Consider the following 15,848-nt stretch of genomic DNA (forward strand, 5'->3'; position numbering starts at 1 on the left):
CCTCTCTGCCCTGTTCTTGGCCCTCCAGAGGAACTGGTTGGCCTCTGTGTGAGACAAGAGGCTGGACTAGATGGACCCTCACTGGCCTGATCCAGCAGTGATCTTCTGAAGTTCTTATGAAGGCCTCAGCCTCTCTGCCCTGTTCTTGGCCCTCCAGAGGAACTGGTTGGCCTCTGTGTGAGACAAGAGGCTGCACTAAATGAACCCTCACTGGCCTGATCCAGCAGGGGTCTTCTGATGTCCTTATGGAGGCCTCGACCTCTCTGTCCTCTTGTTGGCCCTCCAGAGGAACTGGCTGGCCTCTCTGTGAGACAGGAGGCTGGACTAGATGGACCTTCACTGGTCTGATCCAGCAGGGCTCTTCTGATATTCTTATGAAGGCCTCAGCCTCTGTGCCCTGTTCTTGGCCCGCCAGAGGAACTGGCTGGCCACTGTCTGAGACAGGATGCTGGACTAGATGGACCCTCAACTGGTCTGATCCAGCAGGGCTCTTTGCTGATGTTCTTATCAGGGGAGGGCCTTGGCCTCTCATAAGAGAAGCCATGTTGGATCAGGCCAATGGCCCATCCAGTCCAACTCTCTGCCCTGTTGTTGGCCAGTCCAGAGGAACTGGTTGGCCGCCGTGTGAAGCAGGATGCTGGACTAAATGGATACTGGCCTGATCCAACAGGGCCCGTCTAATGTTCTTAAAACACCCCCAAATACACTCCTCTTCACTATGCTGACACTCTTCACTATGCTGGCTCAATGAGCTATCACTGCCGAGCCGACTACGAGCAGGAGCCTTCCAAGCTCCAGGCAGGGGAAGTCACCATCCCTGCCACCTGGAATTCTTTCAACTGGACTTGCCAGGTAACGAACCTGAGACCTTATATCAACCCTGTGTGCTAACCCGGAGCTGAGGCCCCTTTCCCTGAAGCTGCAGGAACGTTTACAGACTTCTACGAGGGATATCATGAAATACTGGCTTATTCCTGAGCATGTAAACAAGGCTTAAGAGCTGGGAAATATAAAATTCCACCCGACGACGGGGCCGCGGTCTGTGTTGCCAACCGAGGGCTCGCTCAGAGACAGCGTTCTCAAGCAAAAGCCACCCAGTTATAAACCACTCTAATTAATGGCGACCTGGCATAAACAAGCAGGTGTGGGTCAAACGTTTTGAAAAATGGCATATTCTGCTGCCTCGTTCTCCTCTCAGCCAGGAGTGAAGCGGCGGCGGCTCCAGAAACTTTTTAACCCAAGTCTGCCAGGCAATGGGAGTTTAAGCAGCAGAATTGTGCGTTCTTCCTCTTTAGACATCAGCCACTGCTTCTGCCTTGCAAATTTATTTACTCATTTAAAACACTTATTAGCCACCTTTCTCACTGACAGAGCTCAAGACATAAGAAGTCAAGGTGGATCAGGCCAGTGGCCTATCCAGTCCAACACTCTGTCACACAGGGGCCAAAATACCAGGTGCCATCAGGAGGTCCATCAGTGGGGCCAGAAAACTAGAAGCCCTCCCACTGTTGCCCCTCCCAAGCACCAAGAATACAGAACATCACTGCCCCAGACATAAGAACATAACAAAAGCCATGTTGGATCAAGCCAATGGCCCATCCAGTCCAACACTCTGCGTCACACAGTGGCCAAAAAACCCAGGTGCCATCAGGAGGTCCATCAGTGGGGCCAGGACACTAGAAGCCTTCCCACTGTTGCCCTTCCCAAGCACCAAGAATACAGAGCATCACTGCCCCAGACATAAGAACATAAGAGAAGCCATCTTGGATCAGGCCAATGGCCCATCCAGTCCAACACTCTAAGAACATAAGAGAAGCCATGTTGGATCAGGCCAATGGCTCATCCAGTCCAACACTCTGTGTCACTCAGTGGCCAAAAAATATATACACACACACACTGTGGCTAATAGCCACTGATGGACCTCTGCTACATATTTTTATCTAACCCCCTCTTAAAGCTGGCTATGCTTGTAGCCGCCACCACCTCCTGTGGCAGTGAATTCCACACGTTAATCACCCTTTGGGTGAAGAAGTACCTCCTTTTATCCATTCTAACCTGACTGCTCAGCAATTTCATTGAATGCCCACGAGTTCTTGTTCTTGTATTGTGAGAAAGGGAGAAAAGTACTTCTTTCTCTACCTTCTCCATCCCATGCATAATCTTGTAAACCTCTATCATGTCACCCCACAGTCGACATTTCTGCAAGCTAAAGAGCCCCAAGCGTTTTAACCTTTCTTCATAGGGAAAGTGTTCCAAACCTTTAACCATTCTAGTTGCCCTTTTCTACACCTTTTCCAATGCTATGATATCCTTTTTGAGATGCGGTGACCAGAATTGCACACTGTACTCCAAATGAGACCGCACCATCAATTTATACAGGGGCATTATCATACTAGCTGATTTGTTTTCAATTCCCTTCCTAATAATTCCCAGCATGGTGTTGGCCTTTTTTTATTGCAATCACACACTATCTTGACATTTTCAGTAAGTTATCTACCACGACCCCAAGATCTCTCTCTTGGGCAGTCTCTGCCACTTCACACCCCATCAACTTGTATTTGTAGCTGGGATTCTTGGTCCCAATGTGCATTACTTTGTACTTGTCCACATTGAACCTCATCTGCCACGTTGACACCCACTCACCCAGCCTCAACAGATCCCTTTGGAGTTCCTCACAATCCTTTCTGGTTCTCACCACCCTGAACAATTTAGTGTCATCTACAAACTTGGCCACTTCACTATTACTCTCAACGCCAAATCATTTATGAACAAGTTAAAGAGCATGGGACCCAGTACTGAGCCCTGCGGCACTCCACTGCTTACCGTCCTCCACTGCGAAGACTGCCCATTTATACTCACTCTCTGCTTCCTATTAATTAGCCAGCTTTTGATCCACAAAAATCTCTGTGTCACATAAGAACATAAGAGGAGCCATGTTGGATCAGGCCAGTGGTCCATCCAGTCCAACACTCTGTGTCACATAAGAACATAAGAGAAGCCATGTTGGATCAGGCTAGTGGCCCATCCAGTCCAACACTCTGTGTCACATAAGAATATAAGAGAAGCCATGTTGGATCAGGCCAATGGTCCATCCAGTCCAACACTCTGTGTCACACAATGGCCAAAATATCAGGTGCCATCAGGAGGTCAACCAGGGGGGCAGAACTCCAGGATCCCTCCCACTCTTCCCCCACCCAACCCAAGCACCAAAGATACAGAGCATCACTGCCCCAGATATAAGAACACAAGAAAAGCCATGTTGGACCAGGCCAATGGCTCATCTAGTCCAACACTTTTTAGCTAACCCATCGATTAAGAGCAGCTTCCTCTTATGGCCAACCACGACAGGTAAGAGAGGAGATGTCATGGCTTTATTTCAGCCCAGCTGGAAGCCTAACTCTGGATGAAACAGAGAGCAGATGTTTAGACTCTTGTTTTGCCATCCTGGATGTAAGAGAAGCCATGTTGGATCAAGCCAATGACCCATACAGTCCAACACTCTCTGTCACTCAGCGGCCAAAATACCAAGTGCCATCAGGAGGTCCATTAGTGGGGCCAGGGTACTAGAAGCCCACCCACTGTTGCCCCTCCCAAGCACCAAGAATACAGAGCATCACTGCCCCAGACATGAGAACATAAAAGAAGCCATGTTGGATCAGGCCAATGGCCAATCCTGTTCAGCACTCTGTCACACGGTAGACAAAACTTGGTGCTTGGGAAGGGCAACAATCTGAGGGCTTCTAATGTCCTGGCCCCACTGATGGACCTCCTGATGGCGCCTGGGTTTTTTGGGCCACTGTTTGACACAGAGTGTTGGACTGGATGGGCCACTGGCCTGATCCAACATGGCTCCTCTTATGTTCTTATGTGACAGAGTGTTGGACTGGATGGGCCACTGGCCAGATCCAACATGGCTCCTCTTATGTTCTTATGTGACACAGAGTGTTGGACTGGATGGGCCACTGGCCTGATCCAACATGGCTTCTCTTATGTTCTTATGTGACACAGAGTGTTGGACTGGATGGGCCATTTGCCGGATCCAACATGGCTTCTCTAATGTTCTTATGTGACACAGTGTTGGACTGGAGGGCCATTGGCCTGATCCAACATGGCTTCTCTTATGTTCTTATGTGGCACAGAGTGTTGGACTGGATGGACCATTGGCCTGATCTAACGTGGCTTCTCTTATGTTCTTATGTGACACAGAGTGTTGGACTGGATGGGCCACTGGCCTGATCCAACATGGCTCCTCTTATGTTCTTATGTGACACAGAGTGTTGGACTGGAAGGGCCACTGGCCTGATCCAACATGGCTTCTCTTATGTTCTTATGTGACACAGAGTGTTGGACTGGATGGGCCATTTGCCGGATCCAACATGGCTTCTCTAATGTTCTTATGTGACAGTGTTGGACTGGATGGGCCATTGGTCTGATCCAACATGGCTTCTCTTATGTTCTTAAGTGGCACAGAGTGTTGGACTGGATGGACCATTGGCCTGATCTAACGTGGCTTCTCTTATGTTCTTATGTGGCACAGAGTGTTGGATTGGATGGGCCATTTGCCTGATCCAACATGGCTTCTCTTATGTTCTTATATGACACAGAGTGTTGGACTGGATGGCCATTGGCCTGATCCAACATGGCTTCTCTTATGTTCTTATGTGGCACAGAGTGCTGGACTGGATGGGCCACTGGCCTGATCCAACATGGCTTCTCTTATGTTCTTAAGTGACACAGAGTGTTGGACTGGATGGGTCATTGGCCTGATCCAACATGGCTTCTCTTATGTTCTTATATGACACAGAGTGTTGGACTGGATGGCCATTTGCCTGATCCAACATGGCTTCTCTTATGTTCTTATATGACACAGAGTGTTGGACTGGATGGCCATTTGCCTGATCCAACATGGCTTCTCTTATGTTCTTATATGACACAGAGTGTTGGACTGGATGGCCATTGGCCTGATCCAACATGGCTTCTCTTATGTTCTTATGTGGCACAGAGTGCTGGACTGGATGGGCCACTGGCCTGATCCAACATGGCTTCTCTTATGTTCTTAAGTGACACAGAGTGTTGGACTGGATGGGTCATTGGCCTGATCCAACATGGCTTCTCTTATGTTCTTATACTGTGGCCAGCAGAAACAGACTATGCCAAAAATAACTATCTTCTTAAAGCAACACAATGTTCATAAAGTAGAACAGATGTGAACACAATACAAAATATCAGCAACATTTCACCATCCAACAGGTATAGAGAAATAGTGCTTGGGACTTATTTTTTGAAACTATTTCTCTTTACCTGTTGGATGGTGAAGTGTTGCTGATATTTTGTATTCCAGGCATGAATCCATCCTGTAAAAACAGAGGATAAGAGGGAATACAGCTGCATTCCTGAATCGAAACCCGTTTGTTTGTTTTTTTTAAAGAAGTGGTTACTTTACAGGGTTGCTGGCGGGGGGGGGGGGGAGGGAGAACTGAGTAACATTACAAAGAGACAAACGCGGCCAAAGAGAAATATGCTGGTGGTAAAGAAATCACTACAATGTAATGGCCTTCTCAGCATTTTCAAAAGGATACATATAGCGTCAGAAGTCTTGGAGTGTTGCTGGCTTTCAGAGTAGCAGACAGGAAATCTTCCAACCTCATCTTTAGATCAGACTCCCAAGAATCCTAGAAAAGACAAAACAAAAGGCAGCAACCGTTTACTTAACACACACAGTTATATCTAACTCTACATCACAGTTATTTACCAGCCACCAAGGAAGTCAGAGCTGCACACAACTTCTTTTAAAATGAGAAATCGGGAGAGTTCGGGCTGTTTTCTGGAAAGGGAACTACTGCTATGTTAACACAGTTTGCAGAAACAGCGATTAGTCATGGAAGTCAAAGGAGTTGTTAGTCATCCAGAGGACCACTGGTTGACCACTGTGTGGCAGGATCCTGGACTAGACTGGTCTGATCCAGCTCTTCTGGTGTTCTTATGAAGACCCTGGGTCTATGCCATGTTGTTGGCCTTCTAGAGAAACTGGCCACTGTGTGAGACACGAATCTGGATTAGGTGGACCACTAGTCTTATCCACCAGGGCTCTTCTGATATTCTTATGAAGACCTTGGCCTCTCTGCCCTGTTGTCGGCCCTCCAGAGGAACTGGTTGGCCCCTGTGTTTGACAGGATGCTGGAGTAGAAGGAACCTCACTGGTCTGATCCAGCAGGGCTCTTCTGATGTTCTTATGAAGACCCTGGGTCTATGCCATGTTGTTGGCCTTCTAGAGAAACTGGCCACTGTGTGAGACACGAATCTGGATTAGGTGGACCACTAGTCTTATCCACCAGGGCTCTTCTGATATTCTTATGAAGACCTTGGCCTCTCTGCCCTGTTGTCAGCCCTTCAGAGGAACTGGTTGGCCCCTGTGTTTGACAGGATGCTGGAGTAGAAGGAACCTCACTGGTCTGATCCAGCAGGGCTCTTCTGATGTTCTTATGAAGGCCTTGGCCTCTCTGCCCTGTTGTTGGCCCTCCAGAGGAACTGGTTGGCCACTGTGTGAGACAGGATGCTGGTCTAGATGGACCCTCACTGGTCTGATCCAGCAGGGCTCTTCTGATGTTCTTATGAAGGCCTTGGCCTCTCTGCCCTGTTGTCGGCCCTGCAGAGGAACTGGTTTGCCCCTTTGTGAGACAGGATGCTGGATGAGATGGACCCTCCCCGGTCTGATCCAGCAGGGCTCTTCTTATGTTCTTCTCAGGGGAAGGCCTCAGCCTCTCTGCCCTGTTTTTGACCCTCCAGAGGAACTGGTCGGCCACTTTGTGAGGCAGAATGCTGGACTAGATGGACTTTCACTGGTCTGATCCAGCAGGGCTCTTCTGAAGTTCTTCTGAAGCCCTTGGCTTCTATGTAGGGCTGGAGTAACAATTAGGCCAAGTAGTCACTGGCCTATGGGCCCCCACACCTTTAGGGGCCCTGTGCTGGCTTTCCACACACACACACCCGTTTTCCCCCCTGCTTGCAGCACTGCATGCGCAGCCAGCAACTGAGCCGCTCTTTGCTCAATTTGCCTGGTGAGGCTGCTGCTAGCATTGCTGCCAAGTTTGCCTCTCTCTGCTTCTCTTCCACGGCTTTGCCAAAGCGGCTTTTGAGGAGGTGTCCGCAGGCTGCAGTGGGGGCAACGGGTGGCAGGGCAGGCATTCTGACTCTGAGAAAATCAGCAAGACCCTCCGCCTGAGATTTTGACTGCCTAGGGGCCTCCTCAGGGTTTAACCCAGCACTGCTTCTATGCCCTGTTGTTGGACCTCCAGAGGACCAGTTGGCCACTATGTGAGACAGGATGCTGGAGTAGATGGACCCTCACTGGTTTCATCCAGCAGGGCTCTTCTGATGTCCTTATGAAGGCCTCGGCCTCTCTGCACTGTTGTTGACCCTCCAGAGGAACTGGCTGGCCACTGTGTGAGGCAGGATGCTGGAGTAGATGGACCACTGGTCTCATCCAGCAGTGCCCTTCTGATGTCCTTATGAAGGCCTCGGCCTCTCTGCCCTGTTGTTGGCTCTCCAGAGGAACTGGCTGGCTATTGTGTGAGGCCAGATGCTGGTCTAGATGGACCACTGGTCTGACCGAGAAGGTCTCATCTGATGGCCTCGGCCTCTATACCCTGTTGTTGTTGGCCCTTCAGAGGAACTGGCTGGCCCCTGTGTGAGACAGGATGCTGGACCTAAATGGTCCATTGGTCTGATCCAGCAGGGCTCTTCTGATGTTCATATGACCAGCTGGGACACAGTCCACCATGGCCACCACTGAGATGGACGGGAGCTCTTGTGGATTCCCATACACTTCAATGGAGAGCTCTTGTGGATTCCCATACACTTCAATGGAGAGCTCAGTGGACTGCGTTCTAGGAGAACAGTGTATAGCCTTTAAAATGCCATAGTCCAATTACCAAACTATATGTCAGCACCGCAGCATTCCCGGACTGCCATTCTTGGGTGAACCAAGGACATACCTGGAAAAGTTCTTTGAAGGAGGGATGGATCATCGGGTTGGGAACAAAAGGCAAAGCGTAGAAAGGTAGGAATTCTGTGGTCTGGCTCAGGGCCGCCCCTTTGGTCTCGAGGTACATCTTAAAACGTGAAACTCTTTCATCCAGTGCCGCTTTGTTCTAAGGAAAGGAGAAGGAAGAAGTCAGCTGCCTGGAAAGCAGTAAAAAAAAACTTCGGGGCAGAACGCGGCAGCGGCTGCCTTGATACGGAAGTCCGTTTGCATGGGCTGAGTAGTATAGAAGCATTTGAGGCAGTTCTTTCCCAGGAAGGCTTTTTTTGAAGGGGTGCAAGAACCAGAGGTGGAGCCTGCAAGGATTAGAGAGCGGGGGAAAGAGGGAAATGAGAAAGGGTTAAAACACACACGCGTTTTCATTACCACTCTACTGACGCTCACACTGCAATACCGTTATGTACTAAAAGCATCCATGTTTAAAAAAACAGCGAAGTCAAGAGTTAAGAGACTGCCCCCAAGCAATTTTACTTCGAAGGAAGTCCCACTGAGGGGTCCTATCAGGCCCCCGAGCAACTGGCTGTCATCTGCTTCCTTCTCTCTCTCTCGCTTCCTTCTGCATCACAGCTTGCCTTGCCAGGCTTGCTCAGTCGCACAGCAGAGCTACAGAGCAAAGCCTCTATTTTCTCCATTGGCTGAGGCTCCTCCCTTGAGGAGGAAGGGGGGGAGGGAGAGCTTGCTTTGCCAGGCTTGCTCAATCGCACAGGAGCTACAGAGCAAAGCCTCTATTTTCTCTATTGGCTGAGGCTCCTCCCTTGGGGAGGAGGGGGGGCAGGGACAGCTTTCTTTGCCAGGCTCGTTCAATCACACAGCTACTGAGCCAAGCCTCTCTTCCTTCTATTGGCTGAGGCTCCTCGCCCTCCTCATCCCCTGGGGAAGAGAGGAAAGAGTCAGAGCTTCCTTTGCCCAGTTTCCTGGATCCCATGGGAGAGATACAAAGAAAGCACCTTTAAGACCAATGAGTGCTGACGTTTCAAGCATGTTTTAAGTTTAAAAAAAAATCTTTAATTTGCTTTTCTGTGTCCTTTATAAGGTTTATATCTCTGCTACCTGATCTAAAATAGGAACACACATGGCCCAGCCCGACAAGGTCTCATTTATGTCAGATTCGGCCATCATAACAAAATGAGTTTAACACCCCCAGTATAAGATGTGTAGCTTTAGTCACACCTTTAGACACACTCGAGATCTGCAAAAGTTTTGCTGTTTGTGTGTGTGCGCGCTCAAGGCCCAGCTTAGCCTGCATCTTCTGTAACCTGGATGCTTTAGTAAAGATCTTGTAAGTAAACCCAGATTTCTCGTATCGTTTCTTTGGAATTTCTGAGAACCTACGGAGCCCCTGGTCAGTGACCAGAATAATGGGCCTTTGGTCTGATCTAGCATGGTGTTAATTACATTCTACACCAGGGGTGGCCGAACCTTCTTAATGAAAGAGCCATATGGAATAAACGTCAGATGTTTTGAGAGCTGCAAGACATGAATGCCAGATGCCTGAGAGCCACAGGACGGGACAGGACGGAAAGAGGAAGGGAAGGAAGGAAAATAGATGGGGGAGGGAGGGAGGGGTGGAAAGAAAGCAGCTTTAACTTTAAATGTATTCTCCAAGCTGTTGGCTGACTTGGCTTGGAGAGGTGATGCAAAGAGACAAATGCCTTCTCCAAGCTGGTCAGTGAGGCAGCGGGGGTTTCGAGCGCCACACAATACGTGTGAAAGGGCCACATGTGACTCCCAAGCCACACTTTGGCCACCCCTGTTATATACATTCTTAACTCTTTGGTTCCAACGTGCCAGTTTTCCGCATGGAGGGCATTTTTGCATGTGGAGGAATACCTCAGTTATCTAAATGCTCACTAGCACCACAAAGCAGTAAGGGCCAGACACAGTTTTGACACCTCAAGAGAAAGGTCAAACCCTGCAACCCTGAACTAAAAGCTTATTTGAAAAGCAGAGCACAATGCTAACGGGCTGTACTCAGATCCCGAAACACTCCTGCTGCTCAAGGCAGATTTTTAGAAAGCAGCACGGCCGATTTAAGGGAGAATCAAATGTGCATACGTTTGGAACACTTTCCCTGTGAAGAAAGGTTAAAACACTTGGGGCTCTTTAGCTTGGAGAAACGTCGACTGCGGGGGGACACGATAGAGGTTGACAGGATTATGCATGGGATGGAGAAAGTAGAGAAAGAAGTACTTTTCTCCCTTTCTCACAATACAAGAACTCGTGGGCATTCAAGTAAATTGCTGAGCAGTCAGGTTAGAAAGGATAAAAGGAAGTACTTCTTCACCCAAAGGGTGATTAACATGTGGAATTCACTGCCACAGGAGGTGGTGGCGGCTACAAGCATAGACAGCTTCAAGAGGGGTTTAGATAAAAATATGGAGCAGATGTCCATCAGTGGCTATTAGCCACAATGTATGTATGTATGTGTGTGTGTGTATACGCACACAGACATATATTGGCCACTGTGTGACACAGAGTGTTGGACTGGAGGGGCCATTGGCCTGATCCAACATGGCTTCTCTTATGTTCTTACGTAACAAGGAGATGAGCAAGATGGAGGCTTCCCAACACTGCGTTTCAAGAGGACGATGGCAAAATGGATGTGAAGGTAGAACTCCAGCTTCTGGGCGATGGCCTCGTTGTCCCGAATCGAAGGAGGGACGTGCTCTTCCCAGAGGTCAAAGAAGACATCCTGGTCTCCATCGGTAAAGGAGGTTAGTAGATCCTTCCAAAAAGAAGTGACATATACAATAATTCCCCCTTTACAGTCATAAAACTCATCTCTGCATAATCCGATTTACTGCTCATTGGATCTAAGGCAAACGTAAGCACCCATTTCAGAGCATCCATCATGTTCAACAACGCAAGACCTGGAACTAAATAATTTTATTTACCTATCAAGTTATCAGCATCACAAAGAAATAATGAGGAACTTAAAAATATTGAACGTATCTGGTCTTGTGCATTATGCTGTATGGAACAGACACTGTGATTATATTTACGCTTCTGTCCGAAAGCAAAAAAAAAAGTATATCTATATTTTCCTTCAGAATTTTATTTGGCAATTTTGTTGCCCAAATTTACATCTGTATGCATCATTTTTTTAAGTGTGCGCATATTAGCGTTCTCTTTTTGTATCATAATTGGACCTTAATTTCCAAGGCTTAAATACTACACAGCACAATTTTGGAGCAGCTTCTGTAATTTGTGTGGTCGCGGCACCCCAGGAGGGGAAATAGCTCTCCCAACCTTCGACGGCGCGCCATTGAAAGCGGTGCACCAGGTAAAGAGCTTGGGTGTTTTACTGGAGCCTTCATTATCAATGGAGGCCCAGATAGCAGCCACTGCCAAGTTAGCATTCTTCCATCTGAAACGGGCAAGGCAGTTGGCCCCCTTCCTGGAGCGTCGTGACCTCGCAACAGTGATCCATGCGACGGTCACCTCAAGATTGGACTACTGTAATGCCCTCTACTTGGGGCTACCTTTGTGCCGGACCCGGAAGTTGCAGCTGGTGCAGAACGCGTTGGCCAGGCTACTGTTGGGGCTCCCAAAATGGGAGCACATACGGCCGGGGCTGCGCGGGCTGCCAATTACATACCGAGTCCAGTACAAAGTGTTGGTCATTACCTTAAAAGCCCTATATGGCCGAGGACAAGTCTACCTAAGGGACCGTCTCTCCCCATATGAACCCCAGAGGGCACTGAGATCAGTTGGAAAAAATAAAATGACCATCCCTGGGCCGAGAGAGATCAGGCTCCAGAACACCAGAGCACGGGCCTTTTCAGCTGCGGCCCCTGCACTGTGGAATCAGCTTCCGGAGGAAGTGCGGGCCCTGTGGAACCTTGACCAGTTCCGCAGGGCCTGCAAGACCGTCCTTTTTAAACAAGCATATACCGACATCGACTGCTGAATTATTGTGAATGAGGGATCCGCCATCTACATCATTATGGAACTACTTAAACTGGCAGAACCAGCTTCAGAATATCACTATCACTATCGCTGCCAGATAAAGTTAAATTTAAATTAATTTAAATCATGTATTTTAAATATACTAACTGGTTTTTATATGTTTAATCTTTTAATTGTTAAATTTAAAGTTTTTATCCATTAATGTAAATGTATAGAATGCTGTTAGCCGCCCTGAGCCGCTTATGCGGGGAGGGAGGGATACAAATAAAATCTATTATTATTATTATTATTATTATTATTATTATTTGTCCATATTACAGAAGCTGCTCCAAAATTGTGCTGTGTAGTATTTAAGCCTTGGAAATTAAGGTCCCATTATGATACAAAAAGAGAACTCCAATATGCGCACACATAAAGAAATGATGCATAGTTTAAATATCTCTGAATTGCAAGTTTCACAAAAAGACACACCTTCACCCTTGTAGCTGCACCACTACAGGAATCGAGAAAGAGACAGAAACAAGATGGGGCAATGGCAACATACCTGCTGAATAAAATCTAATACAATCTCTTTACCCAGTGCACAATCCCTTCTTTTATTCTTCTCACTCTTGCTAAGCTGCCCCCTTCAATGGTGGGAGGCCCCACCACGCCAGTCAACCTCCACAGTTCATGCTGTCTTAAATTATTTTTAAAACCACTTTAGAAGTAATTTTTATCTGACAAAGCTTCCAGCAAAACGAATAGAGACGGCAATACCAACCAAGTACAGTTTGTTTGTTTTTAAAAAAGCAGTTACATAGAAGATAAGCTCAACATACAGGGAGAGAAAGCTGACTGTACTATCGATAGCAAGCCACACCGAGAATGATTTAACTGAGGGGTGGGAATGTGGATTTACCTGGATGACCACAGCCTTGGAGTCCTTCGCAGACCCGCCTCCTGTTTTCGGTAATGGTTTCCCTTTTATTTTGCACTCCTTTGTAAATGCCTTCACTGTATCCTCGAATTCTGCAAACTCCAAATACTGCAAGAAAATAAAGAAGTCCCCGGGGGGGGGGTACGTGGATCAGGAATAATAATGCCCATTTAAGGGCATGAGCAAAGCAAAGGGAGTAAACAACTGGTCTTCGGGACAAAAACTGCTAAGGTTTGAATAATATCCTTCAATCACAACTGGCCTCACAGTTCTTAGCACTTCGTAGGAACATAAGGAGAGGCCTGCTGGATCAGACCAAAGACAGTTCACATAGTCCAGCCTCTTTTCTCACACAGTGACCAACCAGTTTCTCTGGAGGGCCAACAACAGGGCAGAGAGGCCAAGGCTGTCATAAGAACATCAGAAGAGCCCTGCTGGATCAGACCAGTGAGGGTCCATCTAGTCCAGCATCCTCTCTCACACAGGGGCCAAATAGTTCCTCTGGAGGGCCAACAAAAGGGCAGAGAGGCCAAGGCCTTCATAAGAACATCTGAAGAGCCCTACTGGGTCAGACCAGTGAGGGTCCATCTAGTCCAGCATTCTGTCTCGTACAGTGACCAATCAGTTTCTCTGGAGGGCCAACAACAGGGCAGAGAGGCCAAGGCCCTCATAAGAACATCAGAAGAGCCCTGCTGGATCAGACCAGGGAGAGTCCATCTAGTCCAGCCCCCTCTCTCATACAGCGGCCAGCCAGTTCCTCTGGAGGGCCAATAACACAGCAGAGAGACCGAGGCATTCATAAGAACATCAGAAGAGCCCTGCTGGATCAGACCAGTGAGGGTCCATCTAGTCCAGCATCCTGCCTCATACAGTGGCCAGCCAGTTCCTCTGGAGGGCCAGCAAAACGGCAGAGAGGCCGAGGCCTTCATAAGGACATCAGAAGAGCCCTGCTGGATCAGACCAGTGAGGGTCCATCTAGTCCAGCATCCTGCCTCATACAGTGGCCAGCCAGTTCCTCTGGAGGGCTAGCAAAAGGGCAGAGAGGCTGAGGTCTTCATAAGGACATCAGAAGAGCCCTGCTGGATCAGACCAGTGAGGGTCCATCTAGTCAAGCATCCTGCCTCACCCAGTAGCCAACCAGCTCCTCTAGAGGGCCAACAACAGGACAGAGAGGCCAAGGCCTTCATAAGAACATCAGAAGAGCCCTGCTGGATCAGACTAATGGTCCATTCAGTCCTGCATCCTGCCTTGGGGTGCCAGCCTCCAGGTGGGACCTGAGGATCCCCCCAGAATCGCAGCTCATCTTCAGACTACAGAGATCAGATCCCCTGCAGAAGATGGATGCTCTGGAGTGTAGACTCCACCCAGGTCCTTGTCCTTCCCAAATCTCCAGAAGTTTCCTAACCTGGCTCTGCAGCCCTATCCCGCCATCCCCCGTGCTAGTGAACGGGGGGGGGGGGGGGGGTGAACCTGGCAACCCTGTTTCTCACACAATGGCCAAACAGTTGCTCTGGAGCAGGGTTTCCCAAACTTCCCCCCACCCCGTGGCCCGATTTTTTCCCCGTGGTCCTGGCGGAGGACACTCAAGGAGCAATGCAGAGACTGCGCGCTGGCCAGGAGAGGGCTTTCCCCGCCCCCTCTGGTGTTTCCGAACATCAGAGAGGGATGGGGGAGGGCTTCCGGCCAGCGCACAGTCTCAGTATCGCTCCCTGATCGTCCTCTTGGTAGAGGACGCTCAGGGATCGATACTGAGACTTCACGCCGACCAGGAGCTTTCCCTGCCCTCTCTGATGTTTCCGAACATCAGAGAGGGGCGGGAAAGGGCTTTGCCCAGCACGCAGTCTCTGTAGCACTCCCTGAGCATCCTGTGCCTGGAGGACGCTCAGAGTGCTGCAGGCGGCTGAATGGGGGGCAGGGGCTGAAGCGTGGCGCTGCAAGCAGTGCCGAAAATAAATAGAGAGGGGAGGTGGAGGGGGCTGTTGGGCTGCCCCTGGTGACCCAGAATTGATGCTTACGTGGCCCAGTACCAGGTCGCGGCCCTGAAAATGGGAAACACTGCTCCGGAGGCCCAACAACAGGACACAGAGGCTAAAGCCTTCCCCTGATGTTGCCTCCTGGCTCTGGAATTCAGAGGTTTACTGCCTCTCATTATCAGTGCCAGGTATTTTTCATTTGGGCCTATCTTGTTATCCCTCTGTATCACGATGGCTTTGTTAGTTTGTTTCCTCACTACCCCATTGAAATCCTGCCAGTGAGGCCTAACAATTCTGAGTCAGCAGGGCAGAACTCTACGGCATCCTTCCAGGAAGTTTCATAAACATTAAATGGTTTTTTTCCTCTTTGAAATTAAACACCCACCTCCTTCACCATTCCGAGTAGCTCCGCTTCATAAGCTAGAACGTCGCCCATCATCAAACCCTAAGAGTTAATTTTCAGAGTAGAAAAACCTGTAACGCAATAAGAATGAATGCGTATAGCTCACAAGAGAACATACAGTCATTTTATTTCCACTTCAGATTTTCTTTGTTTCTTAAGTCACCTGGCTTCAGAATTAAAATCTATAAAAGATTCCTTACCGAGATGGCTTACTGAGAGCCAGTTTGGTGTAGCGGTTAAAGTGTGCGGACTGTTATCAGGGAGAATCGAGTTTGATTTCCCACTCCTCCACTTGCACCTGCTGGAATGGCCTTGGGTCTGCCATAGCTCTCACAGAGTTTCTCCTTGAAAGGGCAGCTACTGGGAGAGCCCTCTTAGCCCCACCCACCGCACAGGGTTTCTGTTCTGGGGGAGGAAGATAAAGGCGATTGTGAGCCGCTCTGAGACTCTTCGGAGTGGAGGGCGGGATATAAATCCAATATCTTCATCTACCTCACAGGGTATCTGTTGTGGGGGAGGAAGGGAAAGGAGATTGTGAGCTGCTCTGAGACTCTTCAGAGTGGAGGGCGGGATATAAATCCAATATCTTCATCTACCTCACAG

The 15,848-nt window shown here is 48.8% G+C and overlaps 1 protein-coding gene across 1 annotated transcript in view; it reads right to left on the bottom strand.

The window, feature by feature from the left end:
• Positions 1-15,312, bottom strand: part of ARMC9 (armadillo repeat containing 9) — a 231,135-nt gene extending 215,823 nt beyond the window's left edge. Inside the window, exons 1-5 of the mRNA XM_060242830.1 lie at positions 15,228-15,312; positions 12,852-12,977; positions 10,575-10,766; positions 7,995-8,150; positions 5,580-5,672 (exon numbers count right to left, since the gene is read on the bottom strand). Of these exons, the coding sequence (XP_060098813.1) occupies positions 5,580-5,672; positions 7,995-8,150; positions 10,575-10,766; positions 12,852-12,977; positions 15,228-15,281 (621 nt within the window). The 5' untranslated portion in view covers positions 15,282-15,312. The remainder of the gene's footprint in view (positions 1-5,579; positions 5,673-7,994; positions 8,151-10,574; positions 10,767-12,851; positions 12,978-15,227) is intronic.
• Positions 15,313-15,848: the final 536 nt, after the last annotated feature.

Source organism: Heteronotia binoei, chromosome 6, assembly GCF_032191835.1.
Source record: "Heteronotia binoei isolate CCM8104 ecotype False Entrance Well chromosome 6, APGP_CSIRO_Hbin_v1, whole genome shotgun sequence".
Taxonomy (NCBI): Eukaryota; Metazoa; Chordata; class Lepidosauria; order Squamata; family Gekkonidae; genus Heteronotia; species Heteronotia binoei.